This window comes from Calidris pugnax, unplaced genomic scaffold, assembly GCF_001431845.1.
Source record: "Calidris pugnax isolate Ruff unplaced genomic scaffold, ASM143184v1 scaffold60, whole genome shotgun sequence".
Taxonomy (NCBI): domain Eukaryota; kingdom Metazoa; phylum Chordata; class Aves; order Charadriiformes; family Scolopacidae; genus Calidris; species Calidris pugnax.
The window spans coordinates 497,841-525,820 of NW_015090831.1; the positions used below are offsets into that span (position 1 = coordinate 497,841).

Below are 27,980 nucleotides of genomic sequence, written 5' to 3' on the forward strand. Positions count from 1 at the left end.
CCACCCCTTCCCTGGGCAGCCCATTCCAAGGCTTCAGAACCCTTTCCCTGTAAAAGTCTCTCCTAATCTCCAACCTGAACCTCCCCTGGTGCAACTTGAGGCCATTTCCTCTTGTCCCATGGCCTGTTCCTTGGGAGAAGAGACCGACCCCCCCTGGCTACACCCTCCTTTCAGGGAGTTGGAGAGAGCGAGAAGGTCTCCCCTCAGCCTCCTTTTCTCCAGGCTGAACACCCCCAGCTCCCTCAGCCTCTCCTCACAAGACTTGTGCTCCAGACCCCTCACCAGCTCCGTTGCCCTTCTCTGGACCCGCTCCAGCCCCTCAAGGTCTGACCCAAAACTGGTCAGAGCCCTCAAGGTGGGGCCTCACCAGTGCCCCAGGGGGACCATCACCTCTGGGGTCCTACTCCCCACACTGTTCCTGATCGAGGCCAGGATGCTGGTGGCCTTCTTGGCCACCTGGGCACACTGCTGGCTCCTGTTCAGCCCACAGGTGACCAACACCCCCAGGTCCTTTTCCATGGGGCAGCTCCAGCCCCTCTGCCCCCAGCCTGGAGCACTGCAGGGGGCTGGTGGCACCCACGGGCTCCTGCCCTTGGTGAACCTCAACCTAGATGCTGTGGGGGAAAACTAAACTGCACCTAATTTGAGAGTAAAAGCTTTTGTCTGCAAATATGGTGGAGCTTTTGAGTGTAACTGGTGGGTAACCAGGTGAGAGTAACTCTTTTTATACAAAAACACACAGATTGAAATATTTTAAATACTAATCCATTTTCTTTGTGAACTTGATCAGACATGAGAATATGTTTGCTGCATGATTAAATCAAATATAAATAAGCAAACGAAATAGTCCTTTCAAACTGTTTTACATACACACATATGTATTTAGCAAACTTACATTTGCTAATAACTCATTAAGAATTTAAAGAGTGACAGATTTTATAAAATTTGACAGCTTTCACTGGCTAGCACCCCACACACTGCAGTGAGGCACACAGTTCCCAGCAAAACCAAGAGACAAAGCAGTGGGGAAGCCAAGACTTGGAGAAGCTGCAGGAGAGGGGACATGTCCCCGTGCTGGTGGTGGCACCTGGGAGGACACAGTCTGTCCCTGTCACACGCCGTGGAACCTGCCCAGCACGGCCACCCCCAACACCAGCAAAGAGCATCTCAGCAACATCCCACTCTAGTGACCCCTTCACCTCTCTGCCCAAATAGCTGGAAGAAAGCAAGAACTAAACAATAATATCTACTGCTTTCCAGTCTTAAACCAAACCTCTAAGCTAAATATACTACCAGAAATTTAAAAATAATTATCTGCCTATTCAAAGGGAATATAAAGTTCAGTTCATCCCCATAGCTGTGACCTGAGTGTAGGAGCTGCCTGCCTGGGACACGCACAGACCATGAAACTACTTTATTTCCAAAAGAAATACAAAGTTGTTCGAATTTTCTCGGATGTCTGTCCTTTATATTTCACTCCAGGTTCAAAAATTTCTTCTAGCATATTTCTTCCTTTTTTTTTGAAATATTCCAAACAATTTCTTTCCCTTTTGCTGATTTTTTTTTTATTTATTTATCCCCCCTTCTCCTAAATCCTTCGAATATGTCACATTCTTCAGCATTTCCTTATGTCTACCTTTTACTTATTCCTCATCTCCCCTCGAATTTCAACAGAAAGCAAGGTTAGTACCAGGGCGTACCGCACCCATCGCCACCCAGAATAAACCCAGTAAAAGGAGATAACCTTTATCTCCTCCAGAGGAGTCCCTGTTCCCTAGTGAGGATCTGCTATACATCTCATCTATGCATTCTACCCTTTGCTACAGAAAGAGTTAGAAAAGAAGCCATTCGCCTACAAACTCTGCTCATGCCCTAATTATTACACCGTAATGGGAATATTTAATGTATTAATTGCATAAATATTTAAATGTTTGTTTCGTGGTTATAAAGTTACTAATACTTTTCCCCTCTCTTCCTGCTTCCTCTGCCTCCTGTTCAAATCAGCTCTAATCACATTTAAAGTGGGAAATACTGCTCTGCTCCATATGGGAGAATATTTATAAGTTCTATTTCCATAATAATTTCATTTAGTTTTTCAGGCAGAAGTAGCTTTTCCTGACTTTCCACATCAAACCTTAATGCCTATTCACCACAAGATAAGAAAATGTTATTACACCATAACTAGCTCAAGCACCAACATATACTTATCCCAAGAGATACAATCTGAGCATTAACAAAACAGGTTATTACCCTATTTATTAAAAATTTATGACGTGTCCACTCCTGTACCAAACATAAACCATGCAAGAAAAGAACTGCAATAAAAAGGAGGAAGAATATCAAAACTCAAGTGCTTGATACCTCACACATATTTAGAATTTGCTTGCTTTTCTGTCACTGTGAGCATTACTTAATTTCTTTAAATTTAGAAAGGAAATCACATGCTGAAATTATTTGCACAACTGGCAGTTACAGGTCTGATCTTACAGTGAAGACTACGGGGCCGATGTAAAGTCTCAAATACAGGAGAAAAAATGGAGATGGATGAAATAATTATGCTAACAGATTGCATGAAGTTTGAGGATCTGCAATACTTTCCGCAAGGACAGGAAACATACTTTTTTCCTCTAAATTATGTTCTTCTCATTTGGCAAGAACATATGCCCACTGCCTCCCCCCAAATTTTTCTTCTCTCTTACTACGAAACTGAAACCGAAAGGATTTTCTTTATCAACCACAGGCAATAATGTTTCCTGGAACGCCCTGAAGTCAAACAGAAATATCACAGAAGCCGGCAGGACGGAGCGAACGCGTATCAATCCTTTTTAAAGACAAACCTACCCAAAATAACAAGTGCTTAAATTGTATTTAATCATAAATAGCATCAGCCTATCATCGTTGTGAGAGAGGGAGTCTATTCCCAGGGGTCGCTGCACTGAGTTAAGGAGCCTAAGTTCAATTCCTACTGCAAAACCCCAAATTTTGGGGTCTCTGGATAAGCTGCTGATCTGTGTTTCCGCTACCACATTTTACCATCTTAACTCTTTTCATAAATGCCTTCTAATCTCCATTTCATCTCCAGAAGTAACTGAAAGAAGAGAAATTCTAGTACTAGTATTAATGACACCTACGGAATCAGCTGGAGCCTGACAACAGCAGGAACCACGCGCAAGCAGCAAAAAAGGGTTGTTTTGATGTAACGCAGCCAGTTTACAGATCTCATTTGGAGACCACAATCTCCTAATATTTTCTAAGTAAAACACAAACACTGCGAAAACTGAAACATTTGAAGACAAAACAGAAAATACGTAAACAAGGAAGAGGAAAAAAGCTGAGAGGAATCCCAGCAGGGCCACGAGCTGAGCTGAAGAATTTCTTTACATCCCTATTAACCGATACCTGCATCCCAGTTCCAAGCTTTTTTCTCTCCTCTTCAGAAAATGATTTTATCATTAAAAAACTGCCACAAAATGGTAACACAGAGACTTACTTGGGTCGGGACGAGCACTGGAGGATAGGCCAGCTTGTGATGTCTGTACATCCAGAAGGAGAAGAGCACAATGACTGCAATTCCCATGATAGGCACCAGCGAATAAAGCAAGGTGTTGAACAGAGGTGGCTTGGGTGTGACAGGATTCGAAGTTGCTGAAGAAAGAAAAAGAGGATACAGGTTTTAAGAAACAAAAGTCATCCAGTGTGTGAAATATCTAGCATCCCCATTTTCTAAAAGTTCTTGCAATCGGCACAACAGGCTGAAAATTAAACAGCGTATTCTAACAGAAACAGACACATATTTAAAAGCACAGAAATAACTTCGATCCCCAGATTTACCCATCAGCATGTCTAATTTAGAAGCTCCATCCACCTGCAGCGTGCATGAGGTGTTGGTGTTTTGCAAAGAAACCAAGAATGCCATCACCAAATGGATGGAAAAAGAATCAATCACAGAATCACAGAATCTTCTAGGTTGGAAGGGACCTTAAAGATCATCTTGTCCAACCGTCAACCTAACTGACAAAAATAGACACCCACACAACAAACAAGGAACATCATCACTAAACCAGACCTCCCAGCACTACATCAACCCGTCTTTTGAACACCTCCAGGGATGGTGCCTCAACCCCCTCCCTGGGCAGCCCATTCCAATGGCCAGCACAACAGGCTGAAAATACCTGATTAAACAGCGTATTCTAATAGAAACAGACACATATTTAAGAGGTGGTGTTTTGGAAAGCACAGAAATAACTTAGATCCCCAGATTTACCCATCAGCACATCTCACTTAGAAGCTCCATCCACCTGCAGCGTGCACGAGGTGTTGGTATTTTGAAAAGAAACCAAGAATGTCATCACTGAATGGATGGAAAAAGAATCGATACAGAGGTTTAGTCTTTGGAACGCGCACAAAGAAGATGCCATTAGTAAGTAGGACAGGCCAGAAATGATCTGCCAACATTTCTATGTGCTGTTGGTTTGCTGAAAGTGAGAGTCCTCTGGCTGAAGATGCTGCTGTAGGACCTCCAGAAAGCCTCCAGAGAAGCCCCACTTTGAGGCAGCAGGGGCAGCCACAGGCCCCCGGGGCAACGGAGGTTTCATGAGAGCGAAGAAGAATAATGTCAATTATTGCCTTAGCAGTATCACTGGCAAAAATGACAAGAATACCTCTTGGGTCAACAAGGGCTATTTTAATCTCATGGAAAATGTTATTTAATTTCATAAACAACTTCCTCCGGCTATTTGGTACTCAAGACATTTGCTGTTTTCAGTTCAGTTATTAACATTATTCAGTTTCGCAACAAAGATTAGCTTCTTGACTGGAAGAAGATACGCAAGAATAATCAAATTATCTTTTTAGTTATTGTTTTTTAAAATAATTATTTAAGTCTGGCTATCTGATTTTCTTTGTAACCTGGGAGGAAATTCTTTTCCCCCTTTTTAAAGGTTACTGTGTCAATTTACAGAGAAACTCAAAGGGCCAATTAAGTAAAGAAATAGCAAGAGCTTTGTTTCAAGAAGAGGAGCTGGTACATGGATATGAGGATGATATGGCTTTTAGCCCAGTGATTTATAGACACTTACAGAAGCTTAACTATACAATTAAGGTAAGATTTGACAGTAACTTCTGTATCTTAAAACAGCCAATTACTGCAGATTATCCTTCCTTCTCACCGTCCAAAAAGAGCTGAACCACCTTTTATCAATTTCAATCACTTCAAGCAGAGAGACCTTTCACCACTGAAGAAATGAACTGGCAATTTTCTCAGCTCTTTATGTGACCCTACACAGCGCTCTTCACCCAGGAATCAGAAACCTCCTGGCAGGAAAAAAACTGACCACAACATTCTAAAAAGTTTCATCTCCTGAACACGCAAGATATTAAATATTTCAGAACTCTGCTGAGCAGCTCCTTCAATAAATGTCTTCGTCCAACTTACGTTGCGTGACCTCCATTTCTGGAAAGTAGAAGAAGCGTTCGTTGCACATGTTGCCTTCACAACAGCAGAAAAACACTTCAGGGCTGTCTTTCTTCTCTATGCAATCATTCCTATAAGAGATAGTAATAAAAAAGTTATTAATTTTAAGTTGATTTTTTTTTTCTGTTCAAGAGAAAACATACACTCATATTTAAAATTTGAAGTGAACTTTATTAAATCACCCAGGATAATGTACTACCCAAATACAACTTACATCTGAAGAAACAAATTAAAATGTTATTTTATATTGCATATTATATTATTAAAACTGAAACAGCATGAAGTTAAACAAAACCTCCAACAGGACACTGAAGAACAGTTCACAATCTAGATTTAAACAGGACAAACAAATGATCAAACAGCTTTAACCGTAAACTCAGAGTACATGCATTAGAGATAAGTGGGGAGGAGAATTTTTGTTTTTAATAAAAAAAAGAAAAAGGTGAAATTTCTACAATTTCCACTGCTTACATTATGCTCATTATGACTTACATCACTTCAGGGTTTATTCAATGAATTAACTGCAGGAAAGGAGTCCTATTAACAAATAAGCTGAAACTGCTCAAGTGGAGAAAGAAAACCAGGCATCATGCAGAAGACAACTTGACAGCAGAAAGAGAAGAATTTGAAAATCCTGCAGAAATAGTTGAGGGTTTCAAATACAGCTGAAGATTGGCAAAGGTTTGGGTTCATCTTCAAAAATCAGGGTTATTTTATAGAACCAGCTCTTACAACTACGCTGTACCGTATCTTCCATAAAACATTTATTTTTTTAATGTTCTTAATTTGCTGTTGTTTGGAGTTCATCACAGTGTAAGTCCCTGGTCAGTAACCCACTCCTCACTCCCACAGATAAGATTTTGTTTAAATGATTCTTTCAGACAAACAAGGCAGCGTGCATTCTCATCACAACCTACAGTTAATGAGGTCTTTAATGATTTCTAATTTTTACCCACTTTTCAACTATTTCCTTGCTGTCCTTCCTGCATTTTTTTTTCTTCTTTCAACTTCTTTTCTTTGCTCAAGCGAGAATTTAATATCATTTTTTTTTTTAGACTGTTCAAAGACACGTGTGAAACCAGTGGGATAACAATGCTACAGAAGCTAATTTTATTTCCAAATTGAAAAATTCTATTTCCAGCCTAGAAGTGGAACATTTCACTTCGTGAATAAACTTAGTTCAGGAATGGTAAATATCCCCACTTCTTTTGCAAAGCTATAACTGAGAACGGACTGGAAAAAAAACCACTTTCCAATCCTAATTGACTTACAGGCGTGCATTCTCATCACAACCTACAGTTAATGAGGTCTTTGAGCCAGACAAATTTGACAAGTTACAGTTAATGAGGTCTTTGAGCCAGACAAATTTTTACCCACTTTTCAACTATTTCCTTGCTGTCCTTCCTGCATTTTTTTTTCTTCTTTCAACTTCTTTTCTTTGCTCAAGCGAGAATTTAATATCATTTTTTTTTTTAGACTGTTCAAAGACACGTGTGAAACCAGTGGGATAACAATGCTACAGAAGCTAATTTTATTTCCAAATTGAAAAATTCTATTTCCAGCCTAGAAGTGGAACATTTCACTTCGTGAATAAACTTAGTTCAGGAATGGTAAATATCCCCACTTCTTTTGCAAAGCTATAACTGAGAACGGACTGGAAAAAAAACCACTTTCCAATCCTAATTGACTTACAGTTACTAAATATTAGTAACAAACAAGTAACTTTAAACTGTCATTGATGGAGAACGCCTCCTAGTCGTTACTAAATATTAGTAACAAACAAACTGTCATTGATGGAGAACGCCTCCTAGTCTGTGGGGAAACTTTATTTGGGAGAAATGATGATGATTTCTTCTACTCACTTAAGAAACACAAAAGGAAAAATTTCTAAAATACCACTAGAAATAATTTTTAAATAAATTTTAATGAAGATCTATTACACATTTATTTTCTTAATTCTCTCCCATTCCATACATTAACAGTTTTGGTCAGTCTGTGGGGAAACTTTATTTGGGAGAAATGATGATAATGATTTCTTCTACTCACTTAAGAAACATAAAAGGAAAAATTTCTAAAATACCACTAGAAATAATTTTTAAATAAATTTTAATGAAGATCTATTACACATTTATTTTCTTAATTCTCTCCCATTCCATACATTAACAGTTTTGGTCAAATAAAACTTAGTACAATACTTCAAAAAAATATAATACCATTTCTTAAGAGAGTCATGACCTTTATTCAGGCAGTATCTAACCAGCCTCAAGTCCTGCTGTTACTGCTCATGGGTACTCGCTAGACCATCTGTTATAAAAAAAGGACTGGAATTTTAGAATATTCCATGACTCTTCGAGCTGTCACTGAGGTGAGCTTTTTAATAAACAGGCTATTTATAATAAATGAGTTGAATAAAATAATTCCACGTTTTAGTAAAGAGCAGACGTAAAGTGCTGACTCCTACTCTAAAGACTTTGGAAGATTGAACTAGAGAATCTTGTGTTCTTGTTTCAATATCTATATTTGCATTGTTTGGCAATAACAAGTCACTAGAAAACATATTATCAATGGCCCAAAAAAGAGTAAATTAAACACCTGGTTTTTAATATACAGTAAGTAAATAAGAGAAGGTAAAACATGCTATTCTGCAAACAAGACAAAGTACTTAGATGAAGTCAGGTCCCTAAATCCATGTAAGTGAGAAAGGAAAAAAAAAATACACAACTTATACATGTGTTTGTGTGTTTAAAACCAAGGTAACTCTTCACAAATTCCTGTATCATCATTTGGCTCAAGTCCTGTTTGCAGAGCGGAGGATGTAGAAATTATGGACAGGCAAACCAGTTTAAAATTACAAGTAAATTTAAAATCTATAAGAAGACTCACTTACCTGTCATAACAATTGATGTCATCTAGCCAGCAGCCTTGCTTCACAATTTCAATTGATCCAGAAATATTCTTCCATGTAGCAAAACAGTGTCGCCTTTTATCTTTATCACCGTAACAAGGTTCAATCCCACTGCGATTTGTTTTATCTTTTTCCCAATTAGCGTTGTAGTAGATGCACTCCTGTGTTTCTGATCTGCCAAGTATGGCACCTTTTGGGAATGAAAAGTAAATCACAATTAAACACAATTCTGAAGGACGAGACATAGGAACAGTCAAAACCAGGATGTATTAAAATATCATATACCACTTGCAGGAATATGCCCTCTCCCCTCCTTCTTTTTTTTTAATATAAGGCAATAAAAAGTTTAAAGTTCACAAGCATTCCAAGTATTGAAACACAAAACAAAGATCTTCCATTCAGTCAAACACGGATAACTTCTCAAGGTTTGAAGAAATAAAAAAACCAAGTGATGGCAATACTTTTCCCTGAACAGCAATAGCAGAGAATACTTTGAACACTGAACAGTAAAGATTTAATTATGATATTAGCCAAACAAGAAGTTTCAGCTAGCAGAATTTACCAAAAGGCATTTTTGTCCCTTGTTACATGTGCCAAAAAAAGCAGTTAGTACATCTTAGAAACCTAACCCAATTAATAAATTCATCATTTAAACCAACCACCTCTCTTCCCTTAACTTTCACCTGTGATGGAGGTTCTTAACACAAAGCACTGAAGTCTAAGACACACTATGCTAAAATAGTATTTTTTTATATTGTTCTGATTTGCCAAGTGCACAACTGGAATGGAGACCAGTAAGTGAGAGGAAATGGTCCCTAATCTCCAACGACAGCACTGGTTTTTTGCTGTGGGTCCCAAGAGGACCATGGAAGACACAAGGTCTTGGCCATAACTCAATAACCATCATTTTTATTTTTTATTACCCCAGTATTCTTAAAAACAAAACTTTCTGAACTTTTGAATTTAACTTTATCTTTTAAATTACAAACATCATTGATTCATCAATGGCTACTGACAACCTCTAGCAAAACCCAGCAAATGCCAACACACTGAGGCACCTCAAAGTGGAGCAAACTTCATAGTTTTAATGTGATATGAAGCACTGATCTGGCTTCTGCAAAGGTAAAGGGTTGTCAGGATGCAAAACTGCTAAAAAAATACGGGAAGGGAGGAAAAATACTGGAAGGGAGGCTTTTACTTCTGTTTTTATCCTGTCAAATACTGCTAAATGAGTGTTGTTAATCTTCATGCAAGCTTCATCATTTAACACATATTAATTCTTTATTCTTAAAAGCAAAACTTTCTGAACTTTTGAATTTAATTTTATCTTTTAAAATACAAACATCATTGATTCATCGATGGCTCCTGACAACCTATAGCAAAACCCAGCAAATGCTAACACACTGAGGCACCTCAAAGTGGAGTAAACTTCATAGTTTTAACGTGATATGAAGCACCGATCTGGTTTCTGCAAAGGGAAAGGGTTGTCAGGATGCAAAACCGCTAAAAAAATACTGGAAGGGAGGAATAACTGGCTTTTACTTCTGTTTTTATCCTGTCAAATATTGCTAAATGAGTGTTGTTAATCTTCATGTGAGCTTCATCATTTAATACATATCAAAAATATGGAAAAACAGGGAGATAGAAGAGCCAGAGGACTCAGTTCTAAACTGAGGAAGGGTCAGGAGGATGATAAAGCACCTTAAATTTGCCTGTGCACCCATCGGATATTCTCAAGAGAGATGGGTACATCAGATGTCACCCTGAAGATCAGATTTAAAGAGGAAAGCTCTTCCATAGCGGTCAGTTTCATACATATTTATTTGTATCACTCCTTATCTCACTATTCATGTATATTCACAGTGATTTTCATACACCACCTACTGCCTTGTAGCCGTGTCCATACCCAAAGGATGTTTTTCCTCAGAAAAAAGGGACCCCCAAAAAGCTGCCCCTCTCACGGTGAGGAGAATGACTTCAACACCTTAACTGTGCCTGTGCACCCATCGGATATTTTCAAGAGAGATGGGTACATCAGATGTCACCCTGAAGATCAGATTTAAAGAGGAAAGGTCTTCCATAGCAGTGAGTTTCATACATATTTATTTGTATCACTCCTTATCTCACTATTCATGTATATTCACAGTGATTTTCATACACCACCTACTGCCTTGTAGCCGTGTCCATACCCAAAGGTCCTTTTTCCTCAGAAAAAAGGGACCCCCACAAAGTTGCCCCTCTCACGGTGAGGAGAATGACTTCAAACTGAGAATCACTGCATCCCTCTGGAAGAGCAGCTGAGCCCATGGCCCATCCCCGGGCATCCCACGTCGCCACCTCCCCAAACTTTTTGACTTTGACACGTTCCCAAAATAGGCAAGAGGACTCTGCTGACGTTTTTTGGGAAAGAGCCTGGATGTTGGATGGGAGGAAGAGGCAGTAGCCAGCTGGTGACACGGCGAGATGCAGCATGGTAACTATTATATTCTTTGTGCTGCGATGGCCTGACCTTTACAACTCCCAGCTACGGCAAGAAACAGATGAGGCAACAGATTGAACAATTTGGTTCTGTCAGTGCAATAAAGCAGAAGTCCTGGATTTCTCTCACACGTGCCATTCCTTTTCTTCTGCTGCCAAGCCCTGCTTTGAAGGACCACGGAAAAGCTGAATTTGATAAAATTCTGAAACTCCAGTAAAATTAACTCTGCCCAAATATTTTCCTTACACTTCCTGCCTATAGCAAGGTTTCTAATCCATTAATGCTCTGAATAGGTCCAACCTACCCAACTGGCCAGCGATGACACTGGTGGGTTAGTGACTCTGGATCCGAGGGGAGCATCTATCCATAACACCTCCTCTGGGGGCTGAGGGACATTTGCAGTAGGTCTGGCCAGACTGAACTGAGGTATGGACATACCAGCACAGTCAAGGATTAAACTTTCAAAGTAGAAAAGTGGGAACAGGGTGGAATCTCTCTACAACTCCCTGAAAAGAGGGTGTAGAGAGGCTGTGGTTGGTCTCTTCTCCCAAGGAACAGTTGATGGGACAGGAGGAAATGGCCTCAAGTTGCACCAGGGGAGGTTCAGATTGGAGATTAGGAACAATTTTTACATTGAAAGGGTTGTTAAGCCTTGGAATGGGCTGCCCAGGGAAGGGGTGGAAGCACCATCCCTGGAGGTATTTATAAGATTCTTTGACATAGTGCTTAGAGACATGGGTTAGCGATGGGTGTTATCAGAGTGAGGTTAATGGTTGGACTGGATGATCTTAAAGGACCCGAGAAGTGATTGTCCCCCTGTCCTGGGCACTGGTGAGGCTTCACCTCGAGGGCTGTGACCAGTTTTGGGCCCCTCACCACAAAAAAAGACCTTGAGGGGCTGGAGCGTGTCCAGAGAAGGGAATATGGTTTAGTGTTGGGGTGTGTGTGTGTGGTCTGTTTATTTATTTTTATTTTTTTTTTAATGGTTGGACTAAATGATCTTAAAGGTCCCTTCCAACCTGGACAATTCAATGATTCTATGACCGGCGGGAGCATCTGCGTACAACCAGCCCTGCCACCAGAAGAACCACACTCAGAGGAGAAGGGCAGCTGGCATTTACAACAAAAGCGAATTTATTTGAGCCCCAGTTTAGACACAGTACGTCCATAATGAAACTCCTCTACCCATTTTGAGTGCTGACAGATTGTTTTCCCATTAAATTGTCAGATCTTTGGGAAATCTATTATTGCACCTCAAAGGCCAAACGCTGCTGCTGAAAGAAGCCATGAGCGAAGCACCAGGAGCATCCTACGGACTGAGAGGATCGAAAAAGTATATAATAGGGTTTAGTTTGGGCATGTGGAGCCAGATGACATGTAATATATGCTGTTATCCTATAGCAGTGCTGCCCTATCACTGCCCGGGTGTGCTCAGCCACAACAGCTGCAGTAAGAAAAGCCACCCAACATTTGCCACTGACCTTCTGAACCGCCGTTAACGCAGGATACGCTGTAATTGTCAGCAGCGCAGCGAGCAATTGTATTACTGAACGGCTGCACTCTGGAAAACCTCACAGCAGGAGCAATCTGAAGGACTGGCTACCATTTATTCCAAGCAGAAAGACTACGTGAACACCCAAAAAAACCAAAGTTCTAGCCATTTTTTTAAATTAAAAAGACAAACAATGAAATCTATGCATAGTTAGTAAGGACTAACTATACCAACATAGCCCTAATTTAAAAAGGGATTACTGGGAAAAGATACTGGATGGAGTATGTATTCCCTATTACAGATATCACTACATTACACCCAGAAGGAAAAAAAAAAATAGAATTATAAACTTCTGGGAGTTTATCATTGAGCTAGTAATCCTGAAACTGAGTAACACAACCTTACTGGTCTGTAATGCAGCAATGGTTTAACGACATTTTTAATAGTGAGGCTGAAACGTGATCATGATCTTTTCCCTCATTTCCTGAAAAGATTTGAATGCCCCCCAACCCCCTGTCCTCCTCCTGTCCCCAAACACTGCTTTTGCAGCACATCGGATAGGTTACACCACGTAAAGTCTCAACAGCCAAAAGACTTTAATGTCCCCCAACCCCCTGTCCTCCTCCTACCCCCAAACACTGTTTTTGCAGCACATTTGATGGGTTGCGCCATGTAAAGTCTCAACAGCTTCCAGTCAATGGGAAGATGAATCTGTGATTCCTTGCTAATTTATGAAATCTAGCAATATTTTAAAGCTGAAGTCATGAAAAGTGGTGAAAAGGCTACAAAGATTAGTTTGATGGTGCTGAGATCTAAAACATCAGCATAGAAAAAAACCCCAAGTCTTCTAGATTGCTCTGGTGGGTGCTCCCAATGCCCACCTAACACATACTGATCTATAAGGGAACTCAAAATAAAATTTCAAGCTTATTTCTGCACGTCTGCCAGCACTAGACAGAACTACAGACTTCTTCCCAAGATGTTACTCAAGCCTCAGGTGCAAACGGCCCCACTGAAGCCTGGAAAGAATAACCACAGGGGCACAAGTGACCCAGACAAGTCCATTGCGCTGGATAAAACATTAAGGAATGGAGTAGTTTATTAGCATAAATTAGTTGAGCAGAATGGCCTGAAGCACCACAGGGATGGGACACTGCGAGATGCTCAGCAATCAGAGCTGCTCATTTGCTACAAGATGTAACCTGCTGTTGTAGGGGACCAAAAAAAAGAACACAAAACATCGCACAGACAGGAATAGCATCTCAAAAAACCTGCAGTCACCACACAGGTATCTTTTTCAAGTACTTCTTCATATATATTAATCTATTTGTTTCCACAGTGATCTCATACACACTTTCTAGACCCACAAATATATCTAAGAACAGTACAAATATACACCAAAAAAAGCCCAGCTCTGATGTTTCCACAAGCAGGAGGTGGATTTTTATTATTCTGTACTTTTTCCTGATAGCACCCAAGAAAACATCTCTCAAAGGAAAAATAAAAGAGGTTATTTTCAGCCAAATAAAGCAAACCTATTTACAACAGAAAGGACCTATTCTGTTCTCCTTACACAGACCAGTATGTCCAAAAACATATTTTATTGATCTTTAGACAAGTATTAGCCCTATTGTCATTGTTCTTAATACCCCCAGGTCAAACAAGGACTGCGCTTCATATAAACTGAGCCAGAGTACAGTCATTAAATCCAAACACAACAGCAATTAAGTTAAGCTATGCAAGAATCAGGAAAAAAAGAGAAACAAGGCAGCAAAGCAGCAAATCACTGCCTTAAGATGTATATCTTTTCAAGCTAGAATTTCTCATTCTCATTTTCATACCCTTTTTAGCACATTACACCAAGCCTGCCTTGTAGTTAATCAAAAAATCATGGGGGAAGATCAGAGGAATGCCAAAGTGCTGCACCTCTGCAAGACTTAAGATCTTTTAAGAAGTTAAAGGGTTAATAATAAAATTGTTAAAATTGTTTAAAAGTGACACGATGTTCTAAAAGGCTTGTTTCTTTTCCCAAAGTCAAATTTTAAAAATATAAAAATTTGCAACTCAACATGGGTCCTACAGTAAACTTGGAAGTTTTAGTGCAGCCTTTTGTATAACAATAGCTACATTAAACTTTGGTTTGCCGAAATGGAAGACTTTTACAGATGAGCCTGCCCTGGAAGAATGAAATCCTCTATGAAATTCTCTAACTGGGATGAACATTTCTGAAAAAGAGCTTTCCAGAGGAAGAATCCAGAGCTGAAAAGCTAAAGACTGATCTACCTAATGGCACTACGCTATGTCTCAAGAGCACAGGTTCCTAAGTAGAGTGGAAACTATGGAGGATGATTGATCTACAAAGTAAAATGACTGAGAAAGGAGGAATGGGGTGGGGGGAGAAAAAGGAGAAAAATAAGCATTACTCTACTACTATATTGTTAAAAAATTGATTGTTTGCTAGACAAACTGCAAAAAGAAAAACATTTTCCTACTAGAAATGTGGGTTCTGGATTTATAGGTATCAGTTCAGAAGATAATTTAAAAAAACCCAAAACAGTCAGCTGGTATAACCACTTGTTTTTTATATTATGTCTTGGTTTAATTAAAAAAAATATTATAGTGAATATGAATTGAGATTCTACGCAGCATTGACAATATATTGAACTGTTCATCAGCTTCTCAAGTTGGGCAACTCAAGAACTGTCAGGTAGCACTCCTGGAGCCAAGAGAGCTCCTAAACCAGAACCAGGTAATACAGATATTTTGCTCTGGAAACAAATGACCAGAGAGCATGGCTGGTATTTCATCTCTCCTTTGGACACAAAGGCCGGTGTGCTCTGGCAGTGGAAGGTGGAGTTGGACCATTCATTAGCTTTTTTCTGACATTAAACAGCCAGAGCACGAGGCATCAGCCTTTCTGATGGGAGCTACTGAAGGAATATACACCCAAAGGGCTCTGTAGCCAGTTGGAGCAGATCACTGATTCTTTTCAGGGTGCAAGCCATGGGCCAGAATACTCTGACATTATTTATCTCATCAACACTTCATTTTTACAATTAAGTTCCACTTTATTTAAAAGTAGAACTTTTTATATTTATATTTATATACCTATTTTGTATTTAAAGGCACTGCAATACTGTTGTTCTAGGAACTTTTTATATTTATATACCTATTTTATATTTAAAGGCACTGCAATACTGTTGTTCTAATAAGAGAGATTTGGCAGACTTAAGTATCATAAAACTTATGCAATTTTTTTTTAGAAGAAACACCACTTCAGACTTAAAAATACTACCCATACATGACCTGCAACACAAAATTAGGTACAGTCAGATGAAAGAACTGGGATTTTGGAACCTGTAGAAGAGATACCCTTAAAACATGCCGAGCATCAAAGATAAAAGAAACTCTCTACCTGCAAATCCCTATGCAAGAGTGGCCACTTGACCTTTCGAAGTTCAAGCTTCAGTAATTAGCCACATTGAAGAAACCTGTGTGTCTGTAAGACTGTGAACCCAGTCTGATGACTTCTCCAGAAGAATATTTAAGAGAGGCTATTAAACTTTTTATCAATTTAAACAAAGAGCTACAATCTTCGGAGACCTAAGACTTTAGAAGTGGTGGTGGCAGAACTAACGGAAAGCATCTTTAAGGCCAAAGCATTTTATAAGGCCATAATTCAAGAAAAAGGGTGCAGGTAAAGATGAGGAAACTCTTAGTTTGATTGTTGGTTTGAGAGACTCCACGGTACCATCCAAAGTAACGTCTCCATCTGAGTGATAAAGAAAATGGGATTAAAGGGGCAATTGTGCACGTGGAGGACTCTGAACGAAGCCACTGCAGGGAGCATAACAGTGGCATCTAAATCTCACTGGACTCTTGCTCAAGTTAAAAAAAGAACCTGAAATTACTTTTGCAATATGTGTTCCTCCCTGCAGTCCCTCCACACAGTTTGCCCGACTGTCAGAAGAAATGAATAAAGTCATAATAGGGTTTTAAAGGGAACTTCCATTTACCTGCTTTGCACTTCCAAATATCTTATTTAAGACTGGATTTAAGGAAGTGGCAAAAAACCAAACCTCTGGCGTTCAAGTTTTCCAAAATCATTCCAGAGCAAAGCACATGGCAGAAAATGGAGAAAAAGGGTCAAGTGACATCTATGTTCTTTAGGTAGAAATTAAAGTGCCAGTAGTGGCACAACTGGCATCTACAGCATCAGCCAGCTACCTCTGAAATACAGATTGGCATCCTCTGGGAGTCTCCAGAAATTTCAAGTTAATAGAAGTGCTATTTTTCACACTTCTTGACTTCAAGGGAACACACTAAGACACAGACTGATGTTTTCAAGTTCAAACATGCCATTCCTGTCACTGCGAAGTGTGAGCAGCACAAACCAGAAAAACTCTCTCATCTACTGTCTAACGTAGGGGGGGGAGGAAAAGCTTGAAAGATTCTGTAAATTGTTTGCTTTTTTGAAGCACAGCCTTGGGACCACGCTCGCATCGTACATGCTGGTAGCTTTTATAGACATTACTGGTCAAACATCCCCTCCCCAACACAACAGAGAGGGTATTACAAGATGATAAAAATCTATCACAAGTAACCCAGGGCTCAATACTCCCCAGAAAAGTTGAAATTCTACAAGGTTCAGAGGTTGAAAAATAAAAAATAGTGCCACACAGGCACCAATGCTGGAAATACACACAGTTTTCAATTAGGATTAGCCTCCTCTCCCCAGCACAAAACCCCAAACACACACACAAAAAACATGATACTCCCCAGAAAAGTGAAATTCTACAAGATTCAGAGGTTGAAAAATAAAAAATAGTGCCACACAGGCACCAATGCTGGAAATACACACAGTTTTCAATTAGGATTAGCCTCCTCTCCCCAGCACAAAACCCCAAACACACACACAAAAAACAATCAGTCACTAGAGAAAATAATCACAGTAGCTGGCTTCAAAGGGAAAGCCCTTCCAAGTCAGCCAAGATTTAAACAGAAGTGAGAAAAAGGGAGATGGCACAGATAAAAGGGACAATTCCGGTCTTAAAGGGTCCCTTCCCACCACTCCTCCCAAGACGACTGGCCCTCAGTCCTGTAGGCAGGTTCCAAAGTATAAACAAAACTCAAATAAAAACTGAATTCAGTTTGAGATTAAAACTTTGAAAGCTGGGGTTCTGCTGAACAGGCTGCCCAGGGAGGTGGTGGAGTCCCCATCCCTGGCTGTGTTTAAGGGCCGTTTAGATGCAGTGCTGAGGGACATGGTGTAGGGGAGGACTTTGTAGAGTAGGGGAGATGGTTGGACTCGATGATCCCAAGGGTCTCTTCCAACCTAGATGATTCTATGATTTAGGTGGTATCATCTACAACTGTCCCCAGATGAAGCTGAGGTAAGGCAGCTGCTGCTGAAGTATCAAGGGATGCTTTCCCATTACATCCCAGTAACACCATTTCCACACAGAGCCTTAGACTGCTGTTATTATACTCAAAAACGTAAGGCTTCACTTCACTGGTATCACACTCCCAGAGTAAAGCCTAAATAAACCACCTAAGGATATGAAAACCAGATGAGGAAGATATGAATCGTTCTGAAGGATGACTATCACGCTGGTGGTAGCAACTGGTGGAATTTCTATTTTTGAGGCCCGAGAGGGAGTTTCCCAGCAATGAGCTCAGCCACCCGTCAGCGCTGTTCATCTGATTCCAGAGGCCCAAAGCAAGTGGGATCCTGCAGCGCACGTGCTGCAGCGCAGATACGAGATAAAACGGGCCCCAGAGAATTCTAACTATGAAAAAAAAGAGATCTGCCTTCAAATAAATGCTATCTTGACAGCCTGGAGATACAAGCCAACTTCCTCTCTCTCTACAGACTGCATTGAACCAGCTAAATTCTCCATGTGGCAGGAGGGAAACAGTCTGCAGGGAGTTGTCAAGAAGTGGGGACATCAAGAAGCATCTCCTGTCAATGACCAATGGTTCCAGTCTTTGGCTTCCCACCTCGGTCAGAGCAGCACCCGACTGGGAATCTCTGCCCTGTTTCTGAGCAAAACCATCCTTTCTCAGGGTTGGTATTTGTAAAAGCTTTTCTCTGAGCCATGAAACTTTGTAAGAACTTGCCAACTGTGAACTACAGAACATTTTAAAGAACTTTCTAAAATGAAAAATTTGACGTGAAGTACGGAACGCTTTAAAGAACTTTCTAAAATGAAAAATTTGAAATTCCTGCAACCTCATGGAGATCAGAAATTGTAATGGATTAATCACTTAATGAGAAAGTATAAAAAAACCTTCAGAGGAATTCTAGTTGTCTTTAAATTTCCTTATCTGATGAGACCAGAATCCTATTGAATATGATCAGCATCAACATTTCACCACCACATACAACGAGAAATAAGGAGTGCCTCCTCTTCCCTCCAAGGAGAATCCCTCCGGACTGTGCAGAAGAGCTAAGTCAGGTTAATTACAAAAATTTGTTATATCTTTTGCCTTCCAAATCAGACAAATTTAATGTAATTTTTTTGAAGTTTGACTGCAAAGAAAACAGAACCACGCACCAAGTCAAACACAAGCATAGTCAAGCCACCTATGAGGCAAACACCCCAACTTCACGTCTGATGTTTCCTCCAAGGGATGAATCCTACCCCTACTTCTTTTTGTCTTTCAGGACCTCCTATAACTACTTCAGAGACAACAGTGTTAGGTTCTCTTCAACTCACATCTCAAGCAAGTCTCTCCATGGGTGTTGTGTCCCGTTCTCTGCTATTGCAAGTGAAAACACTACACAGTTATCCTTCGCTTGCTGATCAAGCTTCTTATTTAAATTAAAATTCCTTTGTCATTGCTTTACTTATTATTTTTTTTACAAACAGCTTAAACATACTTACAACCAGTTTTCACCCCTTCCATTGCTTTACTTATTATTTTTTTTTACAACCAGCCTAAACATACTTACAACCAGTTTTCACCCCTTTATATTTTTCTTATGATCTGTATTCTTTTGCTTAAAATTGGCCCAAAAAAACCTCCTAAAGTGCTAAGCAATTTGTCTGGCCTGGCTCAGGCAGCAGCTGACTGGCAGTAGCTAGAGGCTGATGAGTACACACACCCTGACCAGTAGATCCAGACAAGCCCCAGCTGCCCTTGGCCAGATGGCAGCTAAACACCATGAAGGAGAGGTTCCAGATTTGGGTAAACAGAGAGAGGGATTACCTTGGACATGCTGGCAAACATGGTGGGGAAAAGGCAGGATCCAGTGTTAAAAACTCAAGCCTTTAGAGGTTCACCCACCCAACTCAGCTGGAAACCCTTCTTTACCCTTCCCTTCTTTTAAGTCTCCAATATATTTATGGAGAATCATCAAGTTTAGCTTCAGTCTTGATTCCACATAGTCAATGATCCAGGGGCTTTTTTTATTATTTTATTTTTATTTTCATTCCCCTCTTAATTTCACTGCCCCATCACAACAGCAGGTCTTTCCAAAGGGTGGCCAGAACTACATCCAGTGCCCAAGTCACTTCCAAAGACTTGCCTGGTATCAATATTGGTTTTGTTCGCCAGGAAATCCTGCTCCAGAAGCATTTTAGAATCGGATGCATCAGAGTCAAATCACATTAGTAGCTCGTGGCATCCGTTCTAATGCAATAGCACAGGACATTTTGAAGTTGTAGTGCCATCAGAAAAGCAGCCCCTGCTGAAGAGCCTCCCAAACAGCTGAACTGGCACAAATGAGGGGAAATAATTCCTTCCTTCAGCCACTAAACTTAAATAAATGTCAGGCTGCAGCATTACACATCTGAGTAAATACCTATCGTCATAAAAACACTAATATGTTTTTGACTGCTGAACCCTCTTCCTAATGCAGAACGATCTGCATAACCTTGAACTTTGCTGTATTTGTTTGATTCCATTTCTGCTGTCCAGTCCTATTTGTATAAAATTCTAAGCCTTGTCTACATTGAAAGAATTTTAAGATTTGTGTCTTTACATACTGAATCAGTATTGATTATATTAAAAAAAAAAAAATCCAATAAAACTGCCTCTCTACCTCTAGCTAAACTTGAAATGGGCTTTGTATTTGACCCCTCTCAGGCTGCCTTATTTTGCTCACTGTATCAGACTGAAAAATGAAGATGATGTTAAAAATCCCACTCACTGAGCTTGAAACAACCCATATTTTTGAGGACAAGAACACTTTTGATAGGGCAAGCACATCCTCTCCTTGCTTTAGAGCTCCTAAGTCAACCCTTAGTCTCAAGCTCTAAACACCACCAGGGGAGATCCAGCCAGACACCACCCCATCTGTAGCTCAGCTCTTCCTCAACCCAACATTCATCTTCATCAAAGGTGATCTAGGTCCTGACTGAAAGATAGAATAAAGTACCTCGTTCTGGACTTCTCCAGAGATCAGGGAAATCCAGAGCCTAACCATCCTGTGGAGTTTTCATTAAGAAAGCATTTTCACCATATGCAATGCTCATAATTTCAAAACTCTTACTACTTTTAATCCCCATCACCACCTTCCCATGCTCTAAAGATACTGCATCAACTTGAGCTTTCCCTCTGGAAGTGAGAACTGACAGAATTTCACTAGAAATCATTATTATGTTGAGCTTGAAACAACCCATGTTTTTAAGGACAAGAACGCTGTTGATAGGGCAAGCACGTCCTCTCCTTGCTTTCGAGCTCCTAAGTCTCGTAGAGCTCGTAGTCTCAAGCTCTGAACACCACCAGGGAGATCCAGCCAGTCTTCCTCAACCCCAACACTATCTCCATCAAAGATGATCTAGGTCCTGACTGAAAGATAGAATCAAGTACCTTATTCTGGACTTTTCTAGAGATCAGGGAAATCCAGAGCCTAACCATGGTGTAGGGGAGGACTTTGTAGAGTAGGGTAGATGGTTGGACTTGATGATCCCAAGGGTCTCTTCCAACCTCAATGATTCTATGATTCTATGATCCTGTGGAGTTTTCATTAAGAAAGCATTTTCACCATATGCAATGCTCATAATTTCAAAACTCTTACTACTTTTAATCCCCATCACCACCTTCCCATGCTCTAAAGATACTGCATCAACTTGAGCTTTCCCTCTGGAAGTGAGAACTGACAGAATTTCACTAGAAATCATTATTATGCCAGTTTTTATATAGAATGAATTCTGATATAAGTGACTGGTAAACTGCCAAAACCTTCAAGCGCTTGAGATTCACAATAAGATGAAAAAAAGCAATGGAATAACACAGCAATTTCCTAATGTATCTCAGTATTAGACTATTCTTCTGCTCCAGCTTTTTTTATATCTTTATGGATTCTCAGGAAGCAGATTTTGCTATCCACTGGTCATTTTTTGGATATTATTACTAATTGTATCCAGAAAAGAAGAAATCCAAAGAGGAAACACTTCAAAATCCGAAAGAAATCTATTCGAGTCAGGCGACTGCATATTAAAACTGAAGTTATTTTGTATTTGTTGTCAGAGCTTTAAGAATAACTGACTGGAAAAGGGAGCAATTTAAAAGTACATTCATAAAGCTCTGATCACTGTTCTAGAGCATAACTCTGTAGCAGAGACTTGAAGAATATGCTACATATTGGACAAGCAGTACATTTCCTGTCCTTAGAACAGTTAAATACAGAGACTGTAACAGCTGCCTTAAAAAAAATCAGCCCTCATCAAACAAGAGAATCAAATCAGTGCAGAGGTAATCTAAGAGAGTGGCTTTTATTTCTCCTACCTGCCTACAAGCACTTACAAATAGTCTATGTTTTCATGTGCCATGTTTTTTTAAGGAAAAAGAAAAAAAAAGCCTTTTCTAAGGCTGTTTTATGTCCAATATGCACAAAGCAAGCAGATATTGGAAACTCCAAATAAATACTGCAACAGTTTCTTGTGTACAAAAGGATAACTATGAACATGCTTCTGAAGTGTGGCCCTGAGAAAAGAGAATATAAAAAAAAATAAATTAATCTCTCCAGAAAGTCTTCTCAAAAGAAATTCTGAAGTGGATGAAAATTGCTATTATTTTTCCACCAGAAAAATGCTTCTGGATTGCTGTGGGTTAACCTGTGCACTGGAACATTTAGAAGAACAGTAGGGAGTCACCCCTCTTTTCCCTTATTAGGGTAAGTACCAGTTGAATTGTAGTAATCTGTAAATCATCTCCCTATTGCCTTAAATGCACAAATAAAAATATTTGGAAGATTATATATATATAATCTACCAACATCAAGCAATTTAGGGAAAAAAAAATATCAAACTAAGGAAAAAAGGACCAGAATATTCTTATTTGTGATTACATATAACAAAAAATTGATGCCAATCTACAATATCTCACTGGAACAAGTATTAAAAAACCCTACAAAAAAGTAAAAAAACTTCAGCTTATTAATGGAATTATCTCCAAGTATGAGGATACTGAAGGCATGTTTTAAAGGCTTTAAACATCTAACCATTTGATAATTAGTATCAAATTAAATTCTCGTTTAAGAACCATGCACACAGGCTTAGTAGAAGTCAAGTCAACAAGACTGTGCTTCACCGGATGTTTGTTAGGAAAAGTACCCAAAACCACACTGAAAACTTACTGCTACTGGATTTTTTGTTTTTAGCAAATCACATGTTTGACTACACGTGATCAAGCTGATTTTTGGTCCCACATCCCCTGATTGTGTAAGCCCACATCTGACACACTATAATAATCCTAAAGAAGTTGATAGCATGCAAATCAATGAAAAAAAAAAAAATTGCCTTCAAGTGTTCCAATTAAGCCAAGTTTTGCTTCATTTAACTTTGTAAGAAAGCCTTAAAAATCCATTTATTACAAAACGTTGTATAAAATTTTTAGTGTTAAGTTTTTCAATATGCTAATTTAGAGTATTAAGATAATTTCCCAGCATTTTATTAAGAAATTCCTCTCAGCAAGCCCAGCTCTGTATGAGAACCCTATAGACTTCTCAACTACAAAGGTATCTACATTTAGAACGGCAACTCCGGTTCAGCCAGTCCATCAATTATGTACTGGGTAAGGCTTTTAAAACAGGGGGAATCCAGATTTGCTGTGTGAGACTCCCATTAAAATATTTTAATTAATTTTCCCCTGATTGCTACGTTAACATGCAGGCAAGATTAGAGACCTCCATAATGATAACCGTGCTCTAATATAAAATTACTAAATTTTGTTACAGAATTAAAAAGAAATAAATAAAATTACACGTCATTGCCAAGACACAATAAAAATCAAAACAGTTTTAGCCTCGTATAGTTAAGGATCAGGAAGGAATTGGGTAATGGGGAAGCAAAGAGCAAGGCACAACTCACTGCCTCCTATAATGGATTTACAAGTGGTTTATGACAGCTAAGTATTATTTAACTTATTAGCTAGTGACTTCTCCATCTGTTTTGTATCCTTGCTGAGTACATGGAGTCATGTTCCCAAACTTGGATTGAAGACACCACTGTGGTCTAGAAGCTTCAAATATTTCATAAACAACTCCAACCAACAGACTTACGTAAAGCACTCGGTGGCGGCAAGAACAAGGGTTAGAGTAGAAAATAAACCCCATGTACTTCAATATTTAATGGAACTACCCAAAACATTTTACTGAGTGACCACCAAACAGCTTATTAAAGGGATACTCTCCGCTTAAAACTTCCAGATAAAATACATCAAGTTCCCAAATCAGTCCAATATAATCTTCAATTGATAAAAAAGCAAATAAACAGAAAATCTGATTATTCCAAATAATGAAAAATCATTCTAGCTGTACGTGGTGCGCGCAAACGAGGAACTGGTCATCTCCCAGAGCAGGGAAAGATTTAATACCAAAACAAAGCTTTGAGAACCTCACTGCTCTGAGATCTTTGGCTCTGCCACAGATCCTGATAAATTTGATTTTATTGAGGTACTCCACGTGCCACTGCTGCTTTTGACCCTTTTTCCCAGTTTGACCGCTCCGGTTCAATCCCCCTGAGCTGAGAGGGTGGGGGGCAGGAAAAAAACCCCCTTGGTTTAGTAAAATGAACTAGGTATTAGCAGATCACTAATATCAGAGCTGACAGAAATACAGATGACTGCAGCAAGAAGATCAAAGCAGCCACCCCCTATCTTTAGATGTATATCCAACAGGAGGGGAAAAAACCACTTGAAAAATGTTAACCCCATTCACTCCCTATGAGTTTAACTAACACTTTGAATAACACTTGCTGCCTCTGAAATAAGCCAAGGGAGAGTTTTAAGGCTTTCAAGATAGTAAATACTGATTTTTTTGCTACTTGCCAACCAAATCCAAATGTATAATTTCTACAAACTCGAAGAAGATTCTTAGTATCTTTCTGTATAAACATATATACATACATACAAAAAACAAACCAGTTGAGATACTTTCTGGTATTCAAGAAGGGAAGATGATAAATGCAAGCAATTTCTACAATACTCAAAGAAGATTCTTAGTATCTTTCTGTATAAACATATATACATACATACAAAAAACCAGTTGAGATACTTTCTGGTATTCCAGAAGGGAAGATGATAAATGCAATACAACGAGTTTTAATCAAGATCAAAGCCGTAGGAGAATGCAGACAGACAGTCTAGACTGCTTTACTTCTGAAAGCCTAAGCATATAAAGCAACATCTGCAAAGAACATTAATCACATTTAGTCTACAATCTTATCACCTCCTAAGCAAGCAGAAACAACTTTTACTTAAAAATCATATGCTTATATATGACAAGCATTTTTAATTATCTTTAAATTAGATATTTATCACTGATTACAAAGCTATTATATTGACTTTGAAATAAGCTAATGTAATTTTCAATACACTAGTCCCCTGGATAAAGGATTTGGGGATGTACAGGACAGAAGAAAGTATTGGTGAGGAAACCAACTGAACAACAGAACTATTTTTGCACTGCTGGTATAAAATAGGAATTCTCTATATGTTGAATTAAGTCCTGATTTGCTCTTCTGCATTTGAGACTATAACTCAGCAGGCAGCAGTGAAGTGTAAGATATTTTCTATACACAGTTTTTCTTAAACTAGCCTTGGGAAATGACTTGAGAACATAAATCATCAGCTTCCTTTTATTTTCTTTCTATAAAAAAAAATTATCTTGCTCCTACATTTTTAAAGGGAATTAAAATTAGAGAGGTGGTGCACATGTACATACAGAACATTTGCATTATTTAATGTATATCCTTTAATATAAAAATTATCTATTCCTTGTGTACATTTGTTTATTCTGGTCTGTTCTCGCTTATGATTTTGTGTATTCACTAGCAATCATTTAATTTCTTTTATTAAAAGTGTCTTGCATTAAAGTTTTCCCTCTGCCAAAGCCTGCATATGATCTTCAACAAGACCTAGGGAGAGAAATACCCACAAAAAAATCCATCCTCTTATAAATCTGAGCGAACAGCTATGAAAATTTACAGTATTTTCAACCTACAGGAGCAACGAATTGCAACTGGGAACTTCTGCACCGAGCTCACAACTTTTGCAACAACCCCACACCCCACAGGAAAACTAATGAAAGGCAGCTGCAAAGTCAAAAATTTATGAGCCTCATTCAAAATTTCAGTGTTAGTTCTCAGTTTAAAAATGGACACTGTATGCAATCTCACCTTCATCAGGATTCACTGAAAATACTGATTTTTAATATTTGTACTTTCTAACACCTTTAAGGGCAGAAATCCCTTCTCATTGCAGATAACTGCCAGTCATCACACTATTTCTTAAACTACATGGACAGAGGTTTCTCAGCCCCTCAATAACACAAGATTTGTAGACAAAAAGCTTATTATTGAAGGCCTTTTTTTCGAAATCCTTCCCAGTTTGTCGACTACAACTTTCCAAGCCAAAGCTTCAAAACAGCCATTTTTCAGCCCAAATCTCACCAATGCCCTAGTAATTCTACCTGGCACTAGAGCAGTTCACATTTGAATGAAGTGAATATGGCGAGCACCTGCGTTTTATTCTTCTTGCACAGGCAGCAGTAGCATCCTGAAGCTCTGCAGTATTTCTGGAGCGCTGTAGTTCATTTGCCTCTGATCTATTTAAAGAATTACCTATCTTTAGTCCTACTGACAACACTTTTTTTTTTTTCCCTTCTTAACGCTAACTTAAACCTCCTAAAAAATGCAGTTTAACAAAGGGATATTCTGCACACCTTTTGAAACTCCTACACCTGTGGAAAACAGAGTGCTCTGAGAAATTTCCCAATATATATTAGTAGTATATATATATAATATATGGGCAGCCCCATAGTGTCACACCAAGACAATCTATTTTCTGGCCAATTGTTCAATTTGCTTATCTGATATATTCCAGTACAATATTAATTTATTTTTTTTTTAAAAAAGGAGTATTTAGGCAGTACAGAAAATTTTAAAGTACTGAAAGATTGTGTAGAGGCCTTCTCAAATCTTGTCTGTTTATCTCCAAAGACACAGGATTGGTTTTGCCTGCAAAAAATTTTACTTTTAATTAATTAAGCTTGATAGAGTAACTAAAACTAGACAGACTACTTTCGGGTTGTACCCAGTAAATAAAACATGGTTTCTATCCTACAGCAGCAATTTTTATAATTTTTATAATCTGGTTGTCTCTTTTTTTTTTTTCATGTCAGGATGACTATATGGCTATGCCACGTAGTTTCTATCCTACAGCAGCTATATAAACTTCAATTTTTATTATATGGTTGTCTTTTTTTTTTATCATGTCAGGATGACTATATGGCTATGCCACTAATAACCCCAAAAATCTCAAGAAAATTTTAACCTTTGAAAGTTTCTGAGAAGGAGAAGCTCACTCTTTCAGAGTGCAACTCCACGGTGATCTATTTATGTATTTATCAACTCAAGCATAATTAGTAGTAATTCTACCCAGCAGCCCATCACCACTACCAACCAACCAACCAGCCTATGGAGCTTGTAGGTATCTGCTGCCTTGGCCAGGTCATGTCCAAGGTTGTCATTCTGGCTTCCTTCCCCAGACCTATGGGTCCTCTCTGCTCTGGGAATTGCTGTTCCCTTCAGAAGACAAGCTTTGCTGTTTGAAAACTCTACAGACATCTAACATGAAGCACCTACCCCTTCCATCTAAGGAGCATGACATGAAGGAACTACATTCCTACGTTCACTAGAAGAACCTCATGGATGCACATTTTGTATTACAAATTCACCCAGCAAAGCTGGCCTCAGCAACAGGTAAAAATTACCATTCTGCTTTTTTTGTGGAATAAGGAATCAACCACACAGCCCAGAAGAAATACCAGTGTGGCTACATAAAGACAACTCAGGTTTTGACACTTCTCATCAAGCTGTGAGTGGAAAAGAAAGAGATGCAGAAGTCCATGGATGAATCAGGGATGTACGTGATGGAAGACAACAACAATATAAACAAAAGCTTTCAGGTGAAAGTACTGCACTTGCTACAAGAAGTTAATTTCCCTTCTAAATTTAGATAACAATTAAGAAAGTGACATCTATTGACCTGAAATTCTAAAAGCACTTTAGGATATGATTTTGACCTTATTCTTCTTATTCAAGAACGCAGCAAGAGCCAGAACATGAATGTTGTTGCTACATCACAAAGCCTCTCCACACTTGGAGAAACTAAGTCTTAAATC

General features: G+C 39.0%; 1 protein-coding gene across 2 annotated transcripts in view; it reads right to left on the minus strand.

Annotated features, from left to right (window-relative positions):
• ACVR2A (activin A receptor type IIA) overlaps positions 1-27,980 on the minus strand; it is a 75,507-nt gene that overhangs the window by 25,499 nt on the left and 22,028 nt on the right. For both annotated transcript variants that reach the window (XM_014941174.1, XM_014941173.1), the window contains exons 2-4: positions 8,361-8,568; positions 5,435-5,544; positions 3,491-3,645 (exon numbers count right to left, since the gene is read on the minus strand). In XM_014941174.1, coding sequence (XP_014796660.1) covers positions 3,491-3,645; positions 5,435-5,544; positions 8,361-8,568 — 473 coding nt within the window. The remainder of the gene's footprint in view (positions 1-3,490; positions 3,646-5,434; positions 5,545-8,360; positions 8,569-27,980) is intronic.